At 41.6% G+C, this 23,979-nt stretch overlaps 2 protein-coding genes across 2 annotated transcripts in view; both read left to right on the top strand.

Annotated features, from left to right (window-relative positions):
* Positions 1 to 3,158: 3,158 nt before the first annotated feature.
* On the top strand, positions 3,159 to 7,084 carry LOC143112589 (uncharacterized). Its single transcript, XM_076274877.1, has 7 exons — positions 3,159 to 3,279; positions 3,778 to 3,900; positions 5,208 to 5,447; positions 5,545 to 5,681; positions 6,098 to 6,175; positions 6,521 to 6,543; positions 6,748 to 7,084. Exons 1-7 carry the CDS (start codon positions 3,159 to 3,161, stop codon positions 7,082 to 7,084), a joined length of 1,059 nt encoding a protein of 352 aa, XP_076130992.1.
* Positions 7,085 to 7,748: 664 nt separating this feature from the next.
* Positions 7,749 to 23,979, top strand: part of tcerg1b (transcription elongation regulator 1b (CA150)) — a gene marked incomplete in the record, with an annotated part of 19,396 nt that continues 3,165 nt past the window's right edge. The window contains 16 exon segments of the mRNA XM_076273449.1: positions 7,749 to 7,880; positions 8,834 to 9,062; positions 9,349 to 9,501; positions 10,029 to 10,386; positions 11,123 to 11,377; positions 11,844 to 11,951; positions 12,692 to 12,916; positions 14,081 to 14,187; positions 15,371 to 15,459; positions 15,602 to 15,765; positions 16,649 to 16,730; positions 19,085 to 19,220; positions 21,084 to 21,173; positions 21,586 to 21,704; positions 22,011 to 22,161; positions 23,283 to 23,447. Of these exon segments, the coding sequence (XP_076129564.1) occupies positions 7,834 to 7,880; positions 8,834 to 9,062; positions 9,349 to 9,501; positions 10,029 to 10,386; positions 11,123 to 11,377; positions 11,844 to 11,951; positions 12,692 to 12,916; positions 14,081 to 14,187; positions 15,371 to 15,459; positions 15,602 to 15,765; positions 16,649 to 16,730; positions 19,085 to 19,220; positions 21,084 to 21,173; positions 21,586 to 21,704; positions 22,011 to 22,161; positions 23,283 to 23,447 (2,478 nt within the window).

Below are 23,979 nucleotides of genomic sequence, written 5' to 3'. Positions count from 1 at the left end.
AGTATGAAGTGAAAATCACACATTTTCTATTGTTAATAGTCTAGGATGGGTGGATGGATTAACTTTAGGAAGTCTGAATTAGCCTACTTTAATGACTGCCTAAAAAGTCGAGTTGTTTATCCAAGTTAAAAAGAGACCTTTAGTAAATTGAGTTAATAAATTATTCTAGACCTACCTCACAACCCCATGCATGGCATTGCTAGTCACAGTGTTGTTCCTTCTAAATTGTATTGATCATTTTTCTCTGAGAATGTACCGCAACATGAAGGTAAATTAGTTCAGTTGACAAACCAGGCTAGACAAAACAACACCTCCAAAGTCCTGTATGTAACCTAAACACAAATGCGCGGCTCCCTTTTAAAACACGCATATGGAAGCATATGAGTAGCTTTTTTCAAATGAGAATGCAATCTGCAATATGCAATTCAAAAAGACATTACATTATGCAATTGACAATTCATTATGCAATTTAATATTGCAATTTGCAATAATATCCAACAAATTGTATTTTAATCTGCAAAGTGACAATGAAATCCTAAAATCAATTCCAATAATTTTGGTTAAAAAATAGAATAAACATGGATTGAATTGCATTCCATTTTGCCATGGTACTTCAGTCTCAAAATTCAAATGGCAATTCATTTTGCATTTCAATTTTCAATATTCAGTTTCATCATTTAACTGTCAATTCGTTTTGCAATTTAATATTTAAAGTGCAATGTAGGATTGCATTTTAAAAACATATTTGGCAAAACTGTCAATGCCAGCTTGAAAAGATTTTGGATTATTTTGGGCAAAACGTTTTGCCATCGTTTTGAGGCATTTTATTCAAATGGAAAAGAAATAGCGCCCCCCGTGATTGCATTGCACTTTGGTCACGCTCTTTGTGTTGCAAAATTCAAATGGCCATTCAATCTGCCAAACGCATTGCAATCTGTCAAGTCACTCGTCAAGGCGGGAACTAGGCTACGTCACTTCCGTGTTAACGTCTTCTTACCAGAGCCCGTCTACGGGCTAATGTCTTATTAGACATTCTCTGTTCTTACCCAGTTAGCGTTTGCAATGGAGGAGTTTGCAGTCTCTGGCCGACAGACCCGGCTGTAGAGTACAGTGACAGAGGGGGCATTTGCGATTTTCAAGGGGGCACATTTTTTTTTGGGGGGGGGTGGGGGGTGTTGGCGCCGCAAACATATCATGTCACAGTTGATGAATAATGTTAACCGTGACCGCGAGTAGGCCTAGTGTCCGCGAGACCCAGCTGTGTTCTTACATTATTAAGGCTCTTATGTTGCTGCTGATAACTTTGCCAACCAGCGGCAACTTTAGTAGCATCCCTCCCCCCAGCAATTAGTAGCCTACAAATAAGCATCGTATACAACAATTCAGCGAGATAGATTTGGCCAAACGTGGGCCCGGAGCGACCGCACCCCCCGGTTTGCTTATGAGGCTAGCCAGACCACGGAGGGGAGTCTCTATGTGTGTGTATGTGTGTGTGTGTGTGTGTGTGAGAGAGAGAGAGAGCAGGGCAAGGAAAGGCTGTGAGTTTTAGCCTAACTAACGACAATGGACGACAGAGTGGGCGATCTAGCCCTACTTGTCCTGTGAACTCCAAAGAGCTCCGCGATCTCCCTAATAGGAGAGGTAACCCTCTATTCCCTCCAGTGGTATCCACAGAAGGTCTCCCCACCGTCTAGCTCCCATTAGCTGTAAGGCCTCAGAAATCTTTGAACGGACCAGGTTGACATCAAATCGGACAAGTAGGGCTAGATAGCCCACTCTGTCGTCCATTTTCAGTAATCTGTCCGTTGAGTCAGACTCGTTGACACGGTGGTGTTCTACATAATCAGCCAGAGACCTTAGTGCAGCTGCAAACTTCTCCATTGCAAGCACTAACTGGGTAAGACGTAAACACGGAAGTGACGTAGCCTAGTTCCCGCCTTGATGAGAGACTTGACAGATTGCAATGCGTTTGGCATATTGAATGGCCATTTGAATTTTGCAACACAAAGAGCGTGACCAAAGTGCAATGCAATCACGGGGGGCGCTATTTCTTTTCCATTTGAATAAAATGCCTCAAAACGATGGCAAAACGTTTTGCCCAAAATAATCCAAAATCTTTTCAAGCTGGCATTGACAGTTTTGCCAAATATGTTTTAAAAATGCAATCCTACATTGCACTTTAAATATTAAATTGCAAAACGAATTGACAGTTAAATGATTAAACTGAATATTGAAAATTTAAAAGCAAAAGGAATTGCCATTTGAATTTTGAGACTGAAGTACCATGGCAAAATGGAATGCAATTCAATCCATGTTTATTCTATTTTTTAACCAAAATTATTCAAATTGATTTTAGGATTGCATTGTCACTTTGCAAATTAAAATACAATTTGTTGGAAATTATTGCAAATTGCAATATTAAATTACATAATGAATTGGCAATTGCATAATGTAATGTCATTTTGAATTGCATATTGCAGATTGCATTCTCATTTGAATAAAGCTACTCATATGCTTCCATACACGCATGTTTATGTGGTAGGCTGATTGTGCAATGTTCAAAGGGGCTATGTTGACAGGTGAGTGTGTGAATTTGCTTTTTTTTTTTCCTGGCGATCTCGGTGGAGGTGGTGGACCTTATAAACTGTCAGTCAATGTTAGTTAGTGAACATGTCAAAACAAGCACACACACACACAAATCCATTGCATTTTGGAAAATATCTTAAATAAGTGCTATGCACAGCCTATAGGATAAACAAATTGTATTAATGGCAGCAGCTATATGTAGACTTAATATTTAATTTCTCATAAATCAAAGTTATGACAGTTCAAAATGATGATCTATAGCTTACTGGCCGTGGTTGTATCCTAGCTTGTATTGTTGACCCATAGACTATGCGTTGACCAATCAGTCCCATTCTTCAGTCCATCATCACAATAATGTTACTTTGTTATGACATTTTGTGATACATTCTATAAATTATTCTATCTTTTGTTTCGGGTTAAATGATGTTTGGTCTTCATGGTAACCAAGAGCATGTGCAACATTTTGAATGAGCAAGATTCTACGACAGTTTATTGTTGAAACGGCCGGTCACTTTTTTTTTTACTGAGATCACAAACGGTTTGAAAGGAGATTGAGAATCATCGCCGCAACAATGGACAGACATCCTAAAAGAAGGGCGCAGATGTCATTGAGGAAAAACGAACAAGGAAAAAATGAGGAAAGTGAACCAAAGCCAAGCAAGAGAGTTGGTGGCGAAGGTGTGAGGAAACCAGGTAGGCCACCAAAAGTGTCTAACATTGATCAGTCGGAAGACAAGACCAGCGAAGAGAAACAGCTGGTCAAAAACGTCAACGTTATCGTTAACGTTAAATGCAGTGGGGACTCTAAAAAACGCAATGTTCCAGTAATTTTTAAAGCAGGCTCCAGTCATGACAGCATTGTGCCAGTTAACTTTACTACTTCTTCGACTCAAGAAGCTGAAGACTTGGTCAACTCAACTTTACCAGAGGAAAATGAAATTGTTAATGCTAGCCAAAACTTTTTATTTCTGACCCCTGTTTTTACAAACTCACCTGTTGAAGTGCAGTCTGTCCAGGCTAATGAAGAAAGCAATGCTAATGCTAACTACAATGACCCTAATGCACCAAGAATTACAGAGGTGTTCTCCATCCCAACTCAACTTGTCGAGCACGATCAACCACAAACGTCAGGGGATCAGTCAACACAAATTCTTCAAAGTAATGATTTCCAGCAACAATACACTTTTGAAGGGGCAGAGCCGATCACCCTTAGCAGGGTTCCTTTCCCCCCTCCTCCCGTGGGTTTGCCAACTGAGTCCTCTGTGAAAATAGATACCAGTGGAGTAAATCTCACACAATCTCCATCAACAACAGGTATGTGGGTGGTTAGCACTGTCTTCAGCTATCTGTAGTGGTGTCAATAGACGTTATGTATTGTATCTAGCTTCTAACGTTTGTATTTTATTTACTTCTCTGAGCATAGCCTTAATTGCAAAATCATGTCGGTTTATCCTTTGTTTACAAGATCAGACCTAATCGGACACAAGTTTCCACACAACTTTTTGTACAGGCCATGATTATCTCCAAGTGGGACTATTGTAATTCACTGTAGCTGGCCTACCTGCTTATGTAGTAAGATCGTTACAACTGATTCAGTCAGAATGCTGCGTGCTCTTCCATCAGCCAAAGAGAACACGTGTAACTCCTCTCCCTATTTACTCTCCACTGGATTACATCTCTCACTTTGGCCTATAGGACACTGACTGGATCTGCTCTTTGCTAGCTTAATTCAAAGATCAAGATGTACACTCCCAACCGCCCACTGCGGACTTCTGATGAGCATCTGTTGTGTCGACCAGCCATAAACGCTAGGTCAAATTCAAGACTTTTTCCCTCAGTGGTTCCATGTTGATGGGATGAGTTGCCCAGTGCTCTCCGTTCCTGTGATAGTTTTGGGTCTTGCAAGAGGGGTCTAAAGGCATATCTGTTTAACATGCACTTAGTTTATTAAGCTTTTCTTATGCGTTATGGTTTGTATATAATAGTTTTTATTTTCATTCGGCTATGGATTGAATTGACATTGTTGTGTATTACTGCTATTTTCCTTGATGCAGTCACTTTTTAAATAGTTTACTGTTAAATGTAACTATTGTATTGTTGTTATTTGTATGTCACTTTGGACAAAAGCGTCTGCCAAATCCCATAACCATTTTTCTCGCCCCTGCTAAATTATAAACACACTGAGCAGTGTTTCTGGTAGCTTATACTGTGAGCTCTTGATCAGGCCTCAAAGCTCAAAGTAAGACTAATATCAGAATGTATCATGTTTATGTTAACCTTGAATGAGGTTACTTGTACGTTTATTATCATCAGTTAAATGTGTAGTCCACACCCAATATGGGTGACCCACTTTTTTCTTTTTACACTGCTCTAAATTGTAAACATCTGTTTAGTAGCTTCAAATGTTACAAAGTGTCAAATTATGGCTTGTAATAGAAGGTTAGGTTCTATTCTGGCTAGGTAGCCTAATGGCTAATTTGTATATCACATTGCCCTTTTCTGCTTTTTTGCACTTCTGGTTAGACCAAAAACTGCATTTTGTTGTCTCTGTACTTGTATTCTGCACAATGACATTAAAGTTGAATCTAATCTAATATAATTTCTGAAAATTTCTCTCCAAGATGAACCAGAAATACCATTGTGTAAAGACCGCAATGGCTACATCAAGAGACCAATGAATGCCTTCATGGTGTGGGCCAGAATCCACCGTCAAGCTCTCTCCAGGGCCAATCCCATGGCCAACAATGCAGACATTAGTGTGCAGCTGGGACTTGAGTGGAGTAGGTTGACTGAAGAGCAGAAATTGCCCTATTATAAGGAGGCACACAAACTTAAAGATAAACATCGTCAGGAGTTTCCAGGTAAACCAGGGAAGCTTTCAGTGTTGTTACAAATGTTGAAATGAGTGTGACTTTAAATCAGTTGGATATAATTCTAATTGTACCACCACATAATTAGGTTGGGTCTATCAGCCAAGACCAGGGAAAAGAAAAGGTGGTGCTGCCGGGGACGAGGCTCCTTCAACATCGACACAGCCACCCCCAACCACCACCTCGCCACCTCCAATCCCCCACTGTTCTTCAACCTACACCTTGGCACGACAACCCTCTACACGTGGTAGAAATGCCGCTGGACAGTATGTGTATAGAAATGCAGGGAGACCCCGTAAGTCTAAACATAGCATTTTGTCTTGTAGAAAAGCACCTGACAGTTTAAATCAATTTCATGCATTAAACACATTTCAGTAAAACATCTTAGAGCTGCAAAATACTAATTAGTTTTTTTTAATGTTCACAATACAACAGAGTTACATAGAACAAGTCAAATTCCTGTTGAGTGAAACTAAACTGTCCTAATGACTATATAAATATCTATATAGAAATATGAGGCTATTTATTCCTTGGAATAAAATACACCCTGAATATAAACCACACGTTTATGGGGATATCCCAATCCAAAATTCCATAGTACCGTTTCCTTGTAGGACTTCCACCTGTCCACATGTTCACAGGTCCAGTCCAGATACCTGGTGGGCAACCCATATTTCTTCAGCCACCTGCTCCTCGACCCACAGTACATCTTGCATGTGGTAAGCTTTCAGAGGACACCTGTCACCTGATCATGTTAATCCATTGTGCAGTACTCCATTTTTGCCTCTGGACTGTGCGCTGATCGAGCTCCGCTCTGTGAAATGATAGGGGATGTGGTCCACAGGCCCTACTACATGAAACCCAGTGTCCAGTCTGAACATGGCCAGTTTATGGAGCCACCGAGAGAGGTGACTCCCGCCAACATGATACACTTTCCGAAAGGCTTTCAGCTGCAAACATCGAATCTCGGACACCAGCAAGTGTATCCATTGACATCTGGGCAGCACCCTACAAACGCCGTCCCTACTCAACGTTTCTCTTTCCCCTCTCCCATGTATGTGCAGGGGACCCAGTTCTATCCACCTTGGTGAGTGTAGCACTGCAATCCCGACATAAAATCAGCTGAGGATCAAATCTCACACTGTACCAATATTTCATATGGTATTTAACTTAAGTCATCATTTCTAAGCTTTCTAATCAAATGTTTAAACTATTATTAATAGGTAGTTAATAATTTGTTAAATAATAATAATGACTAATACTAATTGATATTATTGTATTATTCTGTCAGCACATACCCTAATACCCAAGGTGCCTACGCCTATCCGAACTTCACCCACTCTGTGTCGGACGTCAGAAGCTTCTATGAGGAGCAGTGCCAGAAGCACGAGGCCATGTTGGCCTCTCTGTCCCGCGAGTTCATGCTGCGTGAGGCGGGGGAGGGAAGTAGTCAGAGCTACGCCACGACGGTCCCCTCCACCAGCTCCATGGTCATGGTCTCGGCCCCATCCATGACCGTGCCCACATCGTCAGAGGTGGTCTACAGCCAGGCTGCTCAAGACGATCCCTCTCGCCTGCAGACCGTCAGCGAGGATGGGGAGGAAATCAGAGTCATGAGGATCCTGTAGGGCGTTCTCCTCATCAAACTCACTCCTGTTGTGCTTATCATTCTTTTAACATGCAGTCCTAAAATTGAATGTTTCTGTTCAGTTCATAATCCATTAATTGCATGCCAGCCTGTTTTGTTGGTGTGTGTGTGTGTTGCTGTTGGTTTGTTATGGAAATATTTGCATTCAATTTGCAATTATTTATAACTATAATAATTAAAATAATTTATGACTGCACTGCCAATCCTCTCAGCATAACTGAACAGTTAATTGGATTTATGGCTGTGTATACAAGTAAATGTCCTAGTATGGTTACATAGTAACTTAGTAAGCAGAATGAATTTCTCCTAGTTGTCATTGAACTCTTTTATCTTTGTGAATTGTGAATTTTTATTTAAGCTGGTAATAAAATATATTTGTTAAACATATGTGTGTTACATTATCATGTCTAGAATTGCTGCTTCTGGTCTTGGCAGTTTCATCAGAAAAACAATGCTGTCAAGGATCCATGAAGAGGATAAAATACATGTAGGTATGACAGGGGTTACAAATAACCTTTCGAAACCTATTTTCCCACTAAACAGCTAAAAGTAACGTTAAGGTTTCGTGATTCAAGTATGCAACATCCATTCATTGACGACTTGTGAACCAGCGCTCTACAGCGCACGCGCGGTAGTCCTAGCTGTCGTCATCAAACTGAGTAAAATCGTAAACGAGAAAGCTAACAAGAATATCTGTTTTATTTTAATTCACGATATTATCTGTCCATTATGGCGGATAATGTGGAAGGAGAAGGTGTGGGGTTCAATGAGAACAGGTAGGTAGGATCTACCTACGAAGGTAATTTCAGGGGGAAAACGACTGCGAATAAAGTAACGTTACGGTTGCAGCAGTTATCCTCTTGGGAGGAAGAGGCTAGTAGCTATTGTAGGTAACGTTAGCTACTTTAATAGCAAGGAAGAGTTTGCCATGCAAGCTAGCCTAACCCAAACAAACCAGAGTTTTGCAGAGCTAGCAGACGTGTCAGTCAGTCTGCAACATACTGTGAATCACAAGTGCAATGAATGATTTAACCTTACATCTTACAACTCACTGTACCGCTAGCTAAGGGTGCGCTAGGTTAATCAGCTACAGTGTTTTGATTGTTGGCGGTAGCTGCTAGTCGTCTTGCTTGCTTGCTGGCTACCAAACATGTTCGCAGTCCGAAGCTAACTACGCTAGCGACATGCATTGCACTGAAGTTATTTTATCGTGCAAACTGTGATCAGCGAACTGGTCAGTACTAGATATTAGACATTCCAACATGGTTTCTCCTTACTAGCTTGTACGTCAAAGTTATGTGGTAGCTCTAATATGAGCTAACATTTAAAAGTGGATGTTTGACCATATCGAGCTAGCCAGCTAGCTATTCACATAGCAAACAAGGATGGCGGATCCTGCTGGGTATCTCTGGGTGTCTTCATTGAACAACTGCCAATTATTTGCACTGGACAAGGAAGTTAGTGTAGTCAAGAAGTGGGACGCAATTTCTCCTAGCAGGTTTATGAAGTAAGATCAACATGAGCTTGGTAACTTAAACTGTTGAATAAACATGGTCAGTTGATTTTACCTCAGTAAGACACATAATAAGTGCTGTCTAGAGCGAGCACTCGTTGTATGTGGAAGGGAGAGCACTTCTCTGTGTGCCTTGATTGCATGTTCCAGTGAAGTTGCACAATTCCTCGTTGGTTATTCATTTTTCTCCCTTTTTGCTCATGTTCTGTTATTCAGGATGGCGCAGCCGCAGTCTCTGCGATTCCGCACCCCTGCTCCTCCCCCCACGCCAGTAATGCGCAATCCTCCACCCCTGTTGAGACCTCCACCTCCACCTTTCGGTGTTATAAGAGGGCCTCCTCCTCCACCGAGGCCTCCATTCGGACGCCCACCTTTTGATCCAAGCATGCCACCCATGCCGCCACCTGGAGGGTTGCCCCCACCAATGGGACCCCCTCACTTGCAGGTAACTATTACTCAGAAGTCGTCTGTGGACCTGTGTATGCCATGTTTCTGTGTATGTTTGTGTATTGATATATGAAACATGTGTTGTTTGGTTTCTGTTATATTATTTTCTGGTGTTTCTTACCATATGGTATTAGATAGCTGTTGATCTGCAATGTATATGATATACACATTTGTGCATGGTGGAACTGTGTTTTGATAGCAAACACCTGTGTGTTAGGAAAACAAACAACTTGTGAAACTCTTACCAGGCTCTAATAATTTTACTCTTTGTTTTTGTTTATTAGAGGCCTCCTTTCATGCCTCCGCCTTTGAGCAACATGCCTCCACCTCCAGGAATGATATTTCCCCCAGGAATGCCCCCAGTCCCTTCAGCTGGGGCACCTAAGCTACCCCCATCAGAGGAGATCTGGGTGAAGAATACCACTCAAGAGGGAAAGGTATAGAGCATGGGCTTTTCAACCAGTGGTTCGTGGCCCACTTGTGGTCTAGTGGTCTGTGACCATGGATTCAGTCATGTAGTGGCAATGTGGGAATCAGTATTTTTATTCAGTGGTGGTCGTGTGGTTGTGCAATTAGCCAGAATGGTGGTCCCTGGTTCACAATCAGTTGAAAACCCCTGGTATAGAGCACTAAACAGGAAATTATGTCTGAATAAGAATACCTGGTTGTTAATTACACTGTTATTTGAATAAGAGTGAAAACGATTTATTTCATGACCTCATGTATTCTCCTGCGGAGCCTATATTTCTGTGTCTCAAGTATTTTGCCTTTATGCTGTCAGTGGTTATGTGTTATCAGCAATAGGCTATCCATTCACAATCGGTGTATGGAAATGTACTTAGACGTTCAACCAGCCAACGCTAGTCCACTGATGTCTTCCTTTCTCCAGTGATGTGCAATGGAAATGTTGTGTCAATATTCTTTTTAGATGACCCTGCATTTTCAACCTTTATCCCTTTCCCAGGTCTATTACTATAACGTTCGCACGCGGGAGTCAGCCTGGACCAAACCTGAAGGTGTAAAGATCATCCAGCAATCTGAGCTCACTCCTCTGGCGGCCAGTCAGCAAGCAGCAGCTGCAGCGGCGGCAGCAGCAGCGGTGGCAGGGGTCGCTATGGTCACCAGCCCCGGGAGCAGCGTCAGCAACACCACCACCAACGCTAACGGCGGCATGAGCAGCGTCCAGTCAGTGAGCACCACGGCCCCAATCAGCGTCTCCCCATCCCTAAGCTCCACCCAGGCCCCCTCGCCCAGCCGCAACCTCAGCTCCAGCCCCGAGCTGGCCACCAGTCCGGCTCCATCGATGCCTCCACCTGGGCCAAGTAAGTACTCTATGGAAGTCAGCTGAAAAGACGTTGAGGGACAATCTCTGTTATACTGTAAGTTGCTTTGGACAAAATCATCTGCCAAATACCAGAAACATAAACATACTTTTTAACATGTTATGGGTAATGTTTGGTCCACTAGTCATTTAAAGAAGTCAAGGTCCTAATGTGCAGTCATTCATTGGAAAGAAGATAGCATTTTGCTTTCATTTTAACAAGTGACTTCTCTGTGTGCAGCCACCAATTTCAATTTGGATGTCTGTCAACCACTTAGGCAACAGATAGACATGCTCTATTGCAATACTCCATAGTCCATAGCAAACTTTGAAATATATAATTATGAATTTGGATTGGCTAGTCTGCTGTTTGGCTGTGGCTTCGTTATTTGTAGTTGGAGGGTATGACTTTCACAATGTTGTTTCTCACCGTCTGCAGCAGCAGCAGGGTATTTTTTGTAGTTAGAGATTGCCTGTTGTGTTTACACAGGAATGTAAGCTAACTAAGTATGTGGTTTAACTGCTGCCTTCCCAACCTATTCCCATCCCAACCTAAGATATGTTTTGCTCCTCACCTCTAAAGAAGATTCCAAATTATGCAGAACTGTTCCTAACATAGATTTAAACAAAAACATGCAGCAAACTTGAGGGTTGTACTTTACTTTACTTTACCTTTCATTGCCTCAAAATCTCCTTTTTCCTGTCTCTGTCTTCTGTCCACTTTGTCTTCTGTCCAGGTCCGGGCCACACCGAGATGCCTCCTGTAGCCTCTGTGCCCTCCACCGGGGGAGTGACACCCGTCACCGTGGTGAGTGTCTCCGGGGTACCAGCATCGATGACCCAGGTGCAGACGGTCCCCCTGATGCCCCAGAGTCTCCCGGGGGCCCTGCCTCACTCTGTGCCCCAGCCCACCGCCACCGTGCCAGCCTTCCCTCCGGTCATGGTGCCTCCGTTCCGAGTGCCCCTGCCAGGGATGCACATCCCTCTGCCCGGTATTCAAACACTCTCATTATTATTATCATTATTATTATTCACTGGTTAGCACTGGAGTGGCTGTCTGTGTGGTTTATTCAATTCCAGGGCTCGACACTTAATGGTGGTTGCCAGGCTTAGCAACGAGACACACGAGTATGGCTGCTGTGACATGATTTTGACAACTTGAGCTACTGGGATAATAGAAGGCAGGCTGCCTTAGTAGGTGTTGAAAGAGTTGTGTCTACTCTGCTGTAGAAATAGCAATTTGTGATAAGAGGCAATATCAGGCTGAGAAGTAATAGGCAAATTGAAAAGCATGATAGTTTACAAACCTCAACTTTATGTAGACTGTATTTGGTTCCACTTAGCCTGATTTGGTTTTCAGTGTATATATTGTGCTGTAAGTGTTACGTGTGTGTTACATGAGGCTATAATGGTAGCAACCACAGATTAGCAACACAACATTGCTTGCGGTCTCAACAGCGGGAGGGGGACCCATACTGTCTGTGGGGAGACCGCCGGTGGGTGAGAATTCGCCACAAGCCTTCACCCACTCACACTTGACGAAGGGCCTGCTTGTCTTCCGTCCAGGTTCGGCTGCTTTGCCATCTGTGCTGTCTTTGTGTGAATTGATGTTTTAATTTGGGTCAGTTATGGTTTGAATGGTTTAGTTCATATTCCACAATGTTTATTTAATTATTTTTTTTCCACCATCACAACCAAAGTTGCCTGCAGCTGGTTTATCAGTACACATACAACTACTTGTGTGTGGAAACATTACAATGGTTCATTCAGTGACCACAGGCAGCTTTTTCAGCAAGTAATAGAATGTTGATTTTGTGTTGGGGGTTTCCTTGGTTGCTGGTTGTCTATGTTGTACTTGGGGAAATTTTAGCCATAATATTTGGCAAGAGAGATAGCCAGAGATTACAGTGTGGTTATCAGTCACCCAACTGTGGATGCCAAGAGGAAATCTGGCAACCATTTAATGTCGAGCCCTGACCACATCAACTCTGCCAGAGTAGCCACTAGAGGGCAGTCCTGACAGCGTAGATGGTAACAAATAAGCTCTTGTTGCTGAAAATGAAGGGAGGGACTGGAGCATTTCTGTTGGCTGTGGTGACTTAGTCTGGTCCTAAGATTAATGAATTCTGATGTGTCAAAGCAAACGCATGCATTCCAGAGTTTGAGAGTCCTATTCCTTTTTGACATCATGGCTATGAGCTTTTAGGGTGTTTAGTGTTTAGGGTCATGATGAGCAAATGTCCCTGTTCTGTGTGGCATGGCATTGGTCTGCATCTTATGTTCTCGCCCCTGTTATTTCTATTCAGTCCATTCTCACTCATCTTACCCAGGTATGCTGCCAGGCATGGGCCCACCTTTGGTACCCATGGTCCACCCCCAGCTGACCATAGCAGCTACACCTGCGACACTGGCGGGTACCCTACCCCTACCAGAGTGGTCTGAGTACAAGACGGTGGATGGGAAGACGTACTACTACAACAACCGCACACTGGAGTCAACCTGGGAGAAGCCTTTGGAGCTGAGGGAAAAAGGTGAGTGGTGGGTCAAGGCCCAGTGAGCTACCACTTATCGAGCGTTCCATTTGTACGTGGTGACAACCCGTAACTTGTGAACTCTAGACACAAAACTCAAAACGGTTATCACAGGCTGTCTAATGTTCAAAACATTGCATTGTGCATTCACATCTTTAAAAAAATCTTGCACTTGCACAATCATTGGTTCAAAAAACGAATTTACTGTGAAATACCATTGAAACATAACTATAGATCACCCACACACAAGCAACCGATAGTTTTACCGTGTCATTGTTCATACAATCATTAAATATTGTAGAACAAAATAGGTGATACAGGTTTCATTATGGTACTACATGTACAGTAAATACATCTTTGTAAAAGTACTGCAGTAGTAGAGAGAATACTACAGACACAGTGGAATCATTGAACAAAGTTTAATATATTGATGCAAAACACTATAGTACAATCACAACATAGGTTTTTTTTAATCAAAGTAACAATAATTAGCAATCATCAGTAACAAGTTGGCAGAAATGGACAAGCAATTACAAGGGCCTGCATCTATACAGTGCAGTACTGTCAATACTGTAAATAGTCTGAAAAGGTGGTACAGTATTTGGGACCATAGACACAGTGTATGATGAAGCATTGTAAAATATTAGGGTACATCCATGAATATTGTGGTCTAACTGGTTCATGCTCCATGCGAATTGGTGACGATGAATCTCGTTACAGTATCTTGGAACATTCATGATTTGCAGTAAACATGGATGATTGTTTGTCTGTTTCCATACAACTATGCATTAAGAGTAATGCAACAGTTACTTATCATTTTGAACAGTTGTATCAATTGATAGTTAGATCATTGTAAGGAAATGAATAGACACTCATTTGAAATGTAATGTGTGAAATAGTAGTACTTTGATGTTAAGTTGTGTCATATTGAACAGGTGATTTTTGTTGAATGAACAAATGATCTGAGTTTTATGTGTAGTTTTGAAAAAATTTGCATTTTGTTCATTGGTTGTGAGTTTTGTGTCTAGAGTTGTGAAAAATGACATCAAGGTTCTGAAAATAGTAACAAAGTGATTGTAAACAACTGTAGTAGATCAGCTGACATATTATACTGGTTGCTGTTCACCCTGTTCACCCTCATTATGTGCATCATACTGTTAACAGAAAAGGAAGCCGAGAAAGCCAAAGAGAGGCAGGCTGCGGAGGACGCTGAGGATGTAGACATGGCTGATCAGGAGGACATCGTCGAGCCAAAGGTTGAGATAAAAGAGGTAAGGTGGAGGATTGTCAAAGTTTTTGTACTAATAGTATTATTGTTAACTATTTGGAACTCTTGAATAAGGTGTAAAGCGCACATAGCCTGGACCCCAAAATGTGGTGGATTCCAGATTTTAGTAAGATACAAGTTATCTGGATAAATTGGGAAATGAGGTCTTTGTACACAACAATATGATGTATATGATATGGCTCTTGGAAAACATGTTTGTGAATTTGGATTCAAGTTCCAAATTTGGATTCAGTAGTCAAAAATGGTATCTTGTTCTTTATTTCTCCTGCAGATAGACATTTTGACTACAGATGTAATGGACATTTTGACTGGTGTTATTAAAGGAAAATTCCGGTTTTTAGCACTTTAAGGCCCTTTTCTGGTTTGTTTTGGATGAACTAGAGTGGTGGACACCGAAATTTTGACGATTGGTCCTGTCTCGACTTTTATGACTCGTTTTGAATCGCTTTTGACTGCTCAGGGTGGTGCAAAAACTGTGCAACTCACCGAGTGGTTCGTGGAGTTCGTTGACTATTAAAAGCAAATATATCGGCGCAATGTATGATTTCCAGCCGTCTTATTTGCTAGGCCTATTGTGGAACTATTTTTTCAGACACCTCACAACCGTGTATAAACTTCCTCTCAATATTTGAACCTGAAGCATAGACGGTGGTGCAGTAATATCCACGTGCAATGAGTCTTCCAACAGAAATCAATGGGATTTTACAAAATGCCAAATAAAACACGACAGAAACTGTATTTTGCTACGCTACTTGTTTTGGAACATCAACGAACACCACTAACCACTTGGTGAGTTGCACAGTTTTGAAAACGAACGTTAAGGGTTGTTTTAGGACATGTTTGAGTAGCCTACTACAGTATGCCTGTTGGCAGCCACCCTGAGCAGTCAAAGGCGATTCAAAACGAGTCAGAAAGGTCGAGACAGGACCAATCGTCAAAATTTCGGTGTCCACCACTCTAGTTCATCCAAAACAAACCAGAAAAGGGACTTAAAGTGCTAAATACCGGAATTTTCCTTTAATATATTATTGGAAATAAAAATCCATAGTACCAGTCTAAATAATTAAACTGCTTTTTCTCAATTACATCTCCCATTGGTTATGAATTTTTGATCTCCCCTTGTGAAGTATTTCCCATCGTTGTGTGTTGTTGTATGGTTTGCTTAGGAGCCAAAAGACGAGGAAATGACAGAAGCAGAGAAAGCTGCACAAAGAGCCAAGCCTGTCGCTTCAAACCCCATCCCTGGAACCCCCTGGTAAACACACTTCACAGTTCTGTTTTACCCCTTCCAGACAGACCCTGAAAACCATCGATTGAGTTCCTGTTTTCCTCTGATATCACAAGCAGTTTTAGGAAATGTGACTGACCCAAGCTGTCGTTGCTGTGTTCTTGTACAGGTGTGTGGTTTGGACAGGTGATGACCAGGTGTTCTTCTACAACCCGACCTCTCGCATCTCCCTGTGGGACCGACCGTCTGAGCTGGTTGGCCGAGCCGACGTGGATAAGTACATTCAGGAGCCTCCACACAAGAAGACTTCTGAGGATGGACCCAAACCACCTGGTGAGAACCGCCTTTTTTATTAAAACACAGGGACTATGCCATGCTGTAGAAGACTTGAATGTTCCTCAGTTAAACAAGCACTGGGAACCGCTGAAGCCAAAGCAGCTTTTTCTTCTAGCAGTATTTTAAACACAGGATGAGACTGGAGTACACCTTAGATCAACAACAGTATGTTATATTAAAGCAACACCAAAGAGTTTTTACAAAATCGCTTCAGTGGTTCCTCAACTCGTAACAGGGTGAACGACGCTTCGTACAGTTCTACATTCGCTTCGTAACCCTCTATCGGCTATAACTGCACTATGCAACTTTGCCAGATTGGGTAGCGGATCTGTAGTTCGATGGAATGAGACATAAGAAACTACAAATTTGACTTGCTTTCATAAAATCATGCAACATACTCTGCCTTGTCTATGGACATCATTATTTCTAAAGCTGGATAAACAAATAGCGTGTGTGCGACAGAGGAAAAGTGCTTTGGTGTTGGAATTCAGGGCTGAATTTTGGATGACAGATGTAAACAACTCAAGTACCGTATTTTCCGGACTATAAGTCGCACTGGAGTATAAGTCGCACCAGTCAAAAAATGTTTCATGAAGAGGAAAAAAAACATATATATAAATATATATATGTTGCACCTGAGTCGCAGGACCGGCCAAACTATGAAAAAAAGTATGAAAATACGGTATGTGTTTTTCAAAAAAGAAAACTTTGTCATTTTGTTTGCTTCCATTAGAATTTTTGAAAAGAGCTCTTAAAGCTCTTATAAATGTGTTATGAAATATAAAGCTGTTAAGTGTAAATGTGTGCATAAATGTGTAAAAATAAACTGGTATTTGTATGATAATTATTTTTTGTAACACTGACCTTTCACATGTTTCAGTCGTCACCAAGGAGATAAAGGAGGAGGAGCCGGCCCGAGAGGAGAGTGTTGAGGAGGAGCCAGTCCAGGCCAAAAGGAGGAAGTAAGAACACTCACCATCTTTCTCCCCCCTCTGTCTAGCTGAACACGGGGACAGATGCAGCTTTGGCACTGTGTGGCCAGACTGCATGTAATGATGGGTTACAGGCTTACAACTCAACCCCCAATTTACGCATGTCCCTGTAGTCAAAATTTGAAAAAGTTATCTTGTGTTTGAGCCCCAACTTAAGAAGCTACTGTGCTAATTTAGTGTGTAACTGAGCATTCCTTTGGTCTCCTCAAATTGTTCCTCTCAGAGGATGCTGTGGAAACCCAGCGCAAAAACACTAACAAGCAAGCTGCCAGGAACGTATGCTAGCAGAGGTGCCAAGTTTCCCCGGAGAGATGCTGAGGTGCCCTGAGAGGTGCTATATAGATGCCACGTGTTGTTGAATTTTTCTATATTTTATATGAAGACGATAAAGCTTAAGCATTTAGCTGACTTCAGCATCTTTTCCGTTACGTTCCTGGGACGGGTGATGTGGGACAGATGTTAGGGGGTTTCCAAAGACGAGTTGATAAATTATAAATAATTATGAGTCTTATCAGTAAGAAAGTTGTATCTTCATTACCTGGGCGTCGCTGTAGTGACTCACTGAACAGCTGTGTGGCGTGCTGGAGAAGAACCCCACACAGCAGCTAGCGTTCCTCATGTACCAGTCCCTGAGGTGGTGGTGCCGTCCCACTCCCAACCAAACTACCTAACTGCCAATAGCTTTGCCTTTAAAACACCAACAACAGCAGCATAGCTGGCATTGATTAGACCTAACCAGCTTGCTAATTAATGCATGTAGAAGATATAATTGGCATGTACACTACTGGTCAAAAAGTTTGGGGTCACTTAGAAATTTCCATTCAACTCCATTATAGACAGAATACCAGCTGATATCAATTGTTTTTCTTATCAGGGTAGCAGTTTTCAGATTACACTATGTGCTTGCATAATTGCAAAAGGGTTCTCCAATGTTTTCTCAGTTTGCCTCTTAAAATGATATCAGATTAGTAAACAAAATGTGCCTTTGGAGCATTGGATGAATGGTTGCTGATAATGGGCAATGTAGATATTGCATTAAAGATCAGCCATTTCTTTCTACAACAGTCGAGAACCCTTTTGCAATTATGTAAGCGCATAATGTAATCTGAAAACTGCTGCTCTGATTAAAAACACAATGCATCTGATCTCAGCTAGTATTCTGTCTATAATGGAGTAGAATGGAAATGTCTAAGTGACCCCAAACTTTTGACCGGTAGTGTATGCTGTGAAGCTGCATGGTTCAAACTGCAATATATATATATATATATATATATATACTTTAAAAATCACCTCTAGAAATGCACCTTGTAATATGATAAAGCCTATATTGTCACTTTAATCTCTGGCCACAAGAGCTGGCCCCTAAAAAGTAAAGTTGTATTCTTAGGTTTATGATGGCGAAAAGAACATGTGGATAAAAAGCCGAGTGGATTCCTTTAAACATACCCTGAGACTCTGCTCTTTTGATTCCTCTTAGTTCACCCATTACAGTTCTACATGTGTGGTGTGTTACACATTCACACATAGGGATTGCTGATGTGATGTTGTGATTTGTGTTGCCAATGTGATCAAAGAGCCAAATCAGTCACTGTTTCCCCGTCAGTGCAAGCCTGCCTCTGCAAGCCTGCCTCTCCCTGCCCCATACAGTGGTCCTGTTGCACTGGGGACTATTTTTCAGGGAGCGCCTCTAGCACTGGGGATGCCGACATTGGGCCTCCGAGGTAATGACCTTGCTTGACCTTCTTTTAGACTGCTCTGGGAATGCAATGGAGAGAGAAAGAGTAACATAATTAGCAAATCATTATTAAATTAAATTAAGCGTTTAATGCATTTTTAGATAAACTGGATTAATTGAAACAGGAAGATTGATAAGCTGAAACTTACCCTTACCACTACAGCTTCCAAAGAAGGCACTCCATATTTACTCCACTGTTCTGTTTGAAGGTAACGCCAGCTAGTCCTTCCACCATTCAACCCCCTAATGCACCCACTAGCCACCAGATTGCACCCTCAGCTCTGCTTTTGGGATCATGGAGCTTCTCTGTCCTCATCCAAATGTCACAGATGAAGCCCTCTGATCCACACACTGGCCCATGGGAACAAATTGAAATAGGAAAAATAAATAAATAAAGGAAACAAAACAAAACAAAAAAAAAAACTTTTCTCAGATGGCAGCTTTCTCTGGTACGGATCTGGCCTCGATGTGGCCCAGATCCGTTTCCAGCGCCAGACGCCGTCTGGGTCTCCTGTCCCCCTCCCCTGACTCTATTCTTTTTCTCTATCTCCCCCTCCTCTTTCCTTTCCCTCCCCCACTCGCACGGCAGGAAGGAGGAAGTGAAAGAGGCTGACCTGGAGAAAGAGGCGGCCCTGGAGGCCGAGCTGAAGGCAGCTCGGGAACGGGCCGTCGTGCCGCTGGATGTGCGCATGACGCAGTTCCGGGACATGCTGCTCGAGAGAGGGGTAAAACACTTCAACCGCAATACTACTGTTACCAGCTCTGTAATGTTAGACACATAAAACTGAATGGAAGCCCAAGCAAGGTACAATCTTCAGTTTGTTTCTTCTTATCCTTTTGTTTTTTATTCTCCCTCCTCACCTTCCTCCTTCTTCATGCTCTTCTCTGATTTTAAATTCACTTGAGTCTTGAACTACTTTTGCATATCTAAGTTCTTGGAGTTTTAATTCTCGTCTTGAATTGGTGATGAATTGTTATGTGTTTTTGCTAGGACAGAGTTTATTTTCCCTTAAGGAATTCTTTAAATCTATTGTCTTACTAGGAGACCATTGGGGAAATGTGCCACTAAACAAGCTTTACAAACAGTTGCTAGAATAAAATAACTGACTACTTTTCCACTTGCATGCTTCACTCTGGCTGTGTCACATCTCCATAATGGGCATTGGTTTCGCTTGTGTCTCTGAATCTATTTGTGAGAGGAGATGCTAGGCCTTTGCGCTTTGATGTTTTATTGATCTATGAAGCATTTAGAATTTTTGGTGCATGTCTGCATTTTTAAGAATCAGTATGCAGAATGTTATTTCTACTTTATATTTTGCATTCAATGCTGTTCCTTTTCCAGAGGAGACACAAGTGATACTGTGCTCAGGTGGACATGGTTAAAACCTGCAGTGGAAAACCAACAGTAGTTAATGACAAGGGAGGTTTTTGCCGTTGCTGTCGAGGAGGTTTCACGGGCAAGAATCTGTAGCTGGGTTTCCATCCAACCTTTTAATTCAAATGTTCAAGTGGAAACACTTAGAAGATATTTTGCAAATTTCCAAGTCAAATCAAGAATGAATTTGCTTGAAAGGGGTGGGTTGACTTCTCATTTACATAGCATGCATATTGCATTTGCAATTGCAACCTAGATTGATAGACAGGTTTATTTGCATTGATTCTTTGGATGAGTCGGATGGAAACCAGCTCCTTTTCAGTTAATTTAGTTTCAAATTTAATCCCAGTTTAATCGTGGAGGGTGAGGCGGTAGATCATAATCTTGAGTTCAGATCAGAGAGTTGTGACAAAGATGGGACACTGTGTGTAATTAATAGCACAATTAACATTTCAGTTGGCTGATTGAGCATGAACTGTTTACATTTTCCAGACTCACAATTTGTACAGTGCGGATCTTTGATTGTTTAAATCCACAGCTCACTAACTATGTGCATAGAACTGTTGTTATATGAGAGAAAAAAATAGTTTTACATGAATCTGTTTTTAGCTTAGTGCCATTAGAATGATTTTTTTCCGCCCTAAGAATCAGTATCGCTCTGTGAATCATTTACCTCAACTCTGACCAAATTCTCTACATCTTTTGTGAAGTTGGAGCTAAACCTTAGATTTATTCAGTGGCTACAAAGGCTTCAATGGTCAACTTGGGGACTCACCACTGATATTGTATTATTATGTTGTTCTTATGTACATTTATGTTTTTTGATTCAGTTCTGTATAAGTGTATTAACCAATCATTTGGTTGTACATGTCGATTATGTTGATGAATCTGATCTGTTAATATGTGTAGCATATTTGTAGATTTCATGTTTCAGAGGCATTCCTTTGATTTCCCAAAACTACATTGGACCTCAGTACAGAATGTTCTTATTACCTACTACCATATCTCTGCTAAAACATTTTATGAACAGAGTTAAAAACATTGAATATTAGATTAAATATCTCTTAAATATTAAATGTTATGTAGATAAATTATAAATTACATAAATGAATGCCTTCACCGTGTTTGAAAAGGAATCTTTCTGAGCTATGTGATATTGGTCAAATCTTGTGCTGTGCTTTTTGAAATAACTGTCCCCTTACCCCTACTGTAGGTGTCTGCCTTTTCCACCTGGGAGAAAGAGCTGCATAAGATAGTGTTCGACCCTCGTTACCTCCTCCTAAACTCAAAGGAGAGAAAACAGGTACAGATAAAATCCTCCAAAGTGTTTTTTTGTTGTTGTTGTTTTTGGTGTAGATGAAGCTAGCTGAAGCACATTAGCTAGGATAATATTAAATAACACATTTAGCATTTCTGGTGGTTTTGTAATGCTTTGATTATGATGCTGCTGCTGGAGTTGCTGCTGCAGCCACCACATCTTCTCAGAAGAGGCAAATGTGCTGTTTTCTCAGAATCCTTGTGTGCACACCGCAGGGGAGAAGAAAACAGAACAAATACATAAGGAACTCACAAGAAGCTTCAATGCTTCTAGAACTGAATACATTTAGATGTGTTGTCATAGTGCTGTAGTGAATGTACGTAGCAGTATGGGTAACAAAATTAGCTATACATTTTTCTCCGGTTTGATTTTAAAATGATCTCCTGGTCATACGCAGGTCTTTGACCAGTATGTGAAAACCCGTGCGGAGGAGGAGCGGAAAGAGAAGAAGAACAAGCTGATGCAGTCCAAGGAGGACTTCAGGAAGATGATGGAGGACTCCAGGCTGCATGTCCGGTCAGTGTACCCACATAGATGGTTCAGATTTCACTGATTCTGAATGTCAGAGAAACCAGCTCTTCCTAAACTATCAAGCTGTCTAACGTCAAGGCTTTATATGATTGGTTTGTATCAGGTATACATTTTTAATTTGTGCTGGTTGATAGGGATGAAAAAAATAAAAATAAGCACATGATTGAAACCTCTTGAAACATCTTGGTCAATTTACACATTATAGTTATTATGTTAATGATGTGCTGGCTAATATGTATCCACATTTTTATGATTGTTGAAATTAGTCTTGTTTTGTCTTTATTATCAAAGGATGACGTTCAGCGAGTTCGCCGCCAAGCATGCGAGAGACACTCGCTTTAAGGCCATCGAGAAAATGAAGGACCGCGAGACCATCTTCGTAGAGTTTATGACCGCCCTGAGAAAGAAGGAGAAGGAGGACAGCAAGAACAGAGTTGAAAAGGTCAGCACCAATGACCTCCCCCTTCCATCTCAGTCTCCTTCTATTCCCTGATTGCGGAGATTAGTGCAAAATCAACAAATTACTGCATTTTTTCACTGTGAATGCATGTTTTCTTATTTGACACATAAATTGTGCATAATACAACCAGAACAAGGTAGAATGCAGAAACTAACGACGATGACTGAAACTTAACGACAGTGACTGAACTTCAAATAACGGCAGGAGCTGAGCAGAATTGTACAAAGTCAGAAACTAGGCTATTCAATATTATCATTATAGTTTTGATGTCATGTTCAAATTCATTTTGATGTGAAGGACAGCTAGACGCATGTGTCATTCCCACCAGCCATCCTGGATCTGCGCTAGGCCAGTGCAGTTCTGTGTTCCGGTAGGAACATACTGCGAAAATGAAAGCACAACATTGCAGACTATCTAGGAAAACCTTTCACATGGTGCAAACATCCTTGATTTTTGCTCAATTTCAACCCGCTCTGGTGAAATATCATCAATTTAAGATTCTGAAACCATCCTAGCAACATTCTGGACACTGTCCCCTAGCAAAATCCTGGATATCCTTCCAAAATCTTGGATGTTGCTAGGATGGTATCAGAATCATAAGTTGGTAAAATTGCACCATGTGAAGGGTTTTTCAAGATCACATTACATATTGCCAAAAGGCTGTATGTTGGCAAGCTTCTAGCAGTGCCAATAAGGCTCTGGCTGGTGTTTTCAAGGTTTTGCATGCCTAGTTTTAGAGCAAAACTCTGTAGTGCTGCTTTAAGGTCACAAAAACTAAAGAAGAAAATACGTCTTAAATGTCTGCCTGCCACTTTTCTCTGCAATTCATTCATTTCCTGGTATAGCCTTTGTAGTTTTTAGATGGTGTTGAAAGAGAAAGAAATCTCAGAATTCCCCGCAAACCAATTCCCCACAAAATCAGTCATTTCGATTGCAAAATATGACAAAAAAAAATTAAAAATCGTGAAATCCCGCAAGAACTGTCTGTCTCTTATTTATACATTATTCATATGTAAACCTCATCCCCACCCCATTTTATCATTCTACTGTGTCCTGCTGTACTGCTGTGTTTGATTGATGATTATTCCGCTGTGTCCTTACAGGTCAAGCAGGACTTTTTCGACCTGCTGAGTGACCACCATATTGACGTGCAGCAGCGCTGGGCTAAGGTGAAAGACAAGGTGGAGACAGACCCGCGCTACAAGGCCGTGGAGAGCTCCGCTGCCCGCGAGGACCTCTACAAACAGTATGTGGAGAAGCAAGCAAAGGTGGGAGCGGGCAGCACGTCTGCACACTTTACCTCTACTCAGGGATTGCTTTTCAGTGCGGCGGAGGACAAAGCGCAGCAGCAGCAGCAGCAACTAAGACTTGCAAAAATGCACATATGTGGAGAAATGTCCAGAAAATGTGGTGAATGGGGAGCCATATTGTGAATTATGTGAATGTAAATCATGATCACACATACACACCACACAAAGCACCAAAACATACACACAGCCTGTGGATGATGTGAACAAGGTTTTATGATATGTACGTCTTTTCCTCCTCTTGTGTTTGCATAGCACTGAGCATCTCACAGCATCTCCTCTCTCTCTCTCTCTCTCTCTCTCTCTCTCTCATGCTCTCTCTCTCTCATGCTCTCTCTCTCTCTCATGCTCTCTCTCTCTCTCTCATGCTCTCTCTCTCTCTCTCATGCTCTCTCTCTCATGCTCTCTCTCTCTCTCTCTCTCTCTCTCTCTCTCTCAATTCAATTAAATGCAATGAGCTTTATTGGCATGACTGTGCAGAGTGTTGTATAAA

The sequence above is a fragment of the Alosa pseudoharengus genome, unplaced genomic scaffold, assembly GCF_046254945.1.
Source record: "Alosa pseudoharengus isolate Yale_2024_CS ecotype anadromous, Long Island Sound unplaced genomic scaffold, YU_APseudo_1.1 YU_APseudo_1.1_scf_8, whole genome shotgun sequence".
NCBI lineage: Eukaryota > Metazoa > Chordata > Actinopteri > Clupeiformes > Clupeidae > Alosa > Alosa pseudoharengus.
Note: the sequence above shows the minus strand (reverse complement) of the source record. Positions and strands in the feature narration are given on the sequence as shown.

What these genes read in the sequence shown, in the direction of transcription:
- LOC143112589 (XM_076274877.1), top strand. Translation starts at nt 3,159, where the DNA reads ATGGACAGACATCCTAAAAGAAGGGCGCAGATGTCATTGAGGAAAAAC. An exon ending in CGAAGGTGTGAGGAAACCAG is followed by an intron (nt 3,280 to 3,777) that starts GTAGGCCACCAA and finishes ACACTTTTGAAG; the next exon opens with GGGCAGAGCCGATCACCCTT. An exon ending in ACCCAGTTCTATCCACCTTG is followed by an intron (nt 6,544 to 6,747) that starts GTGAGTGTAGCA and finishes TTATTCTGTCAG; the next exon opens with CACATACCCTAATACCCAAG.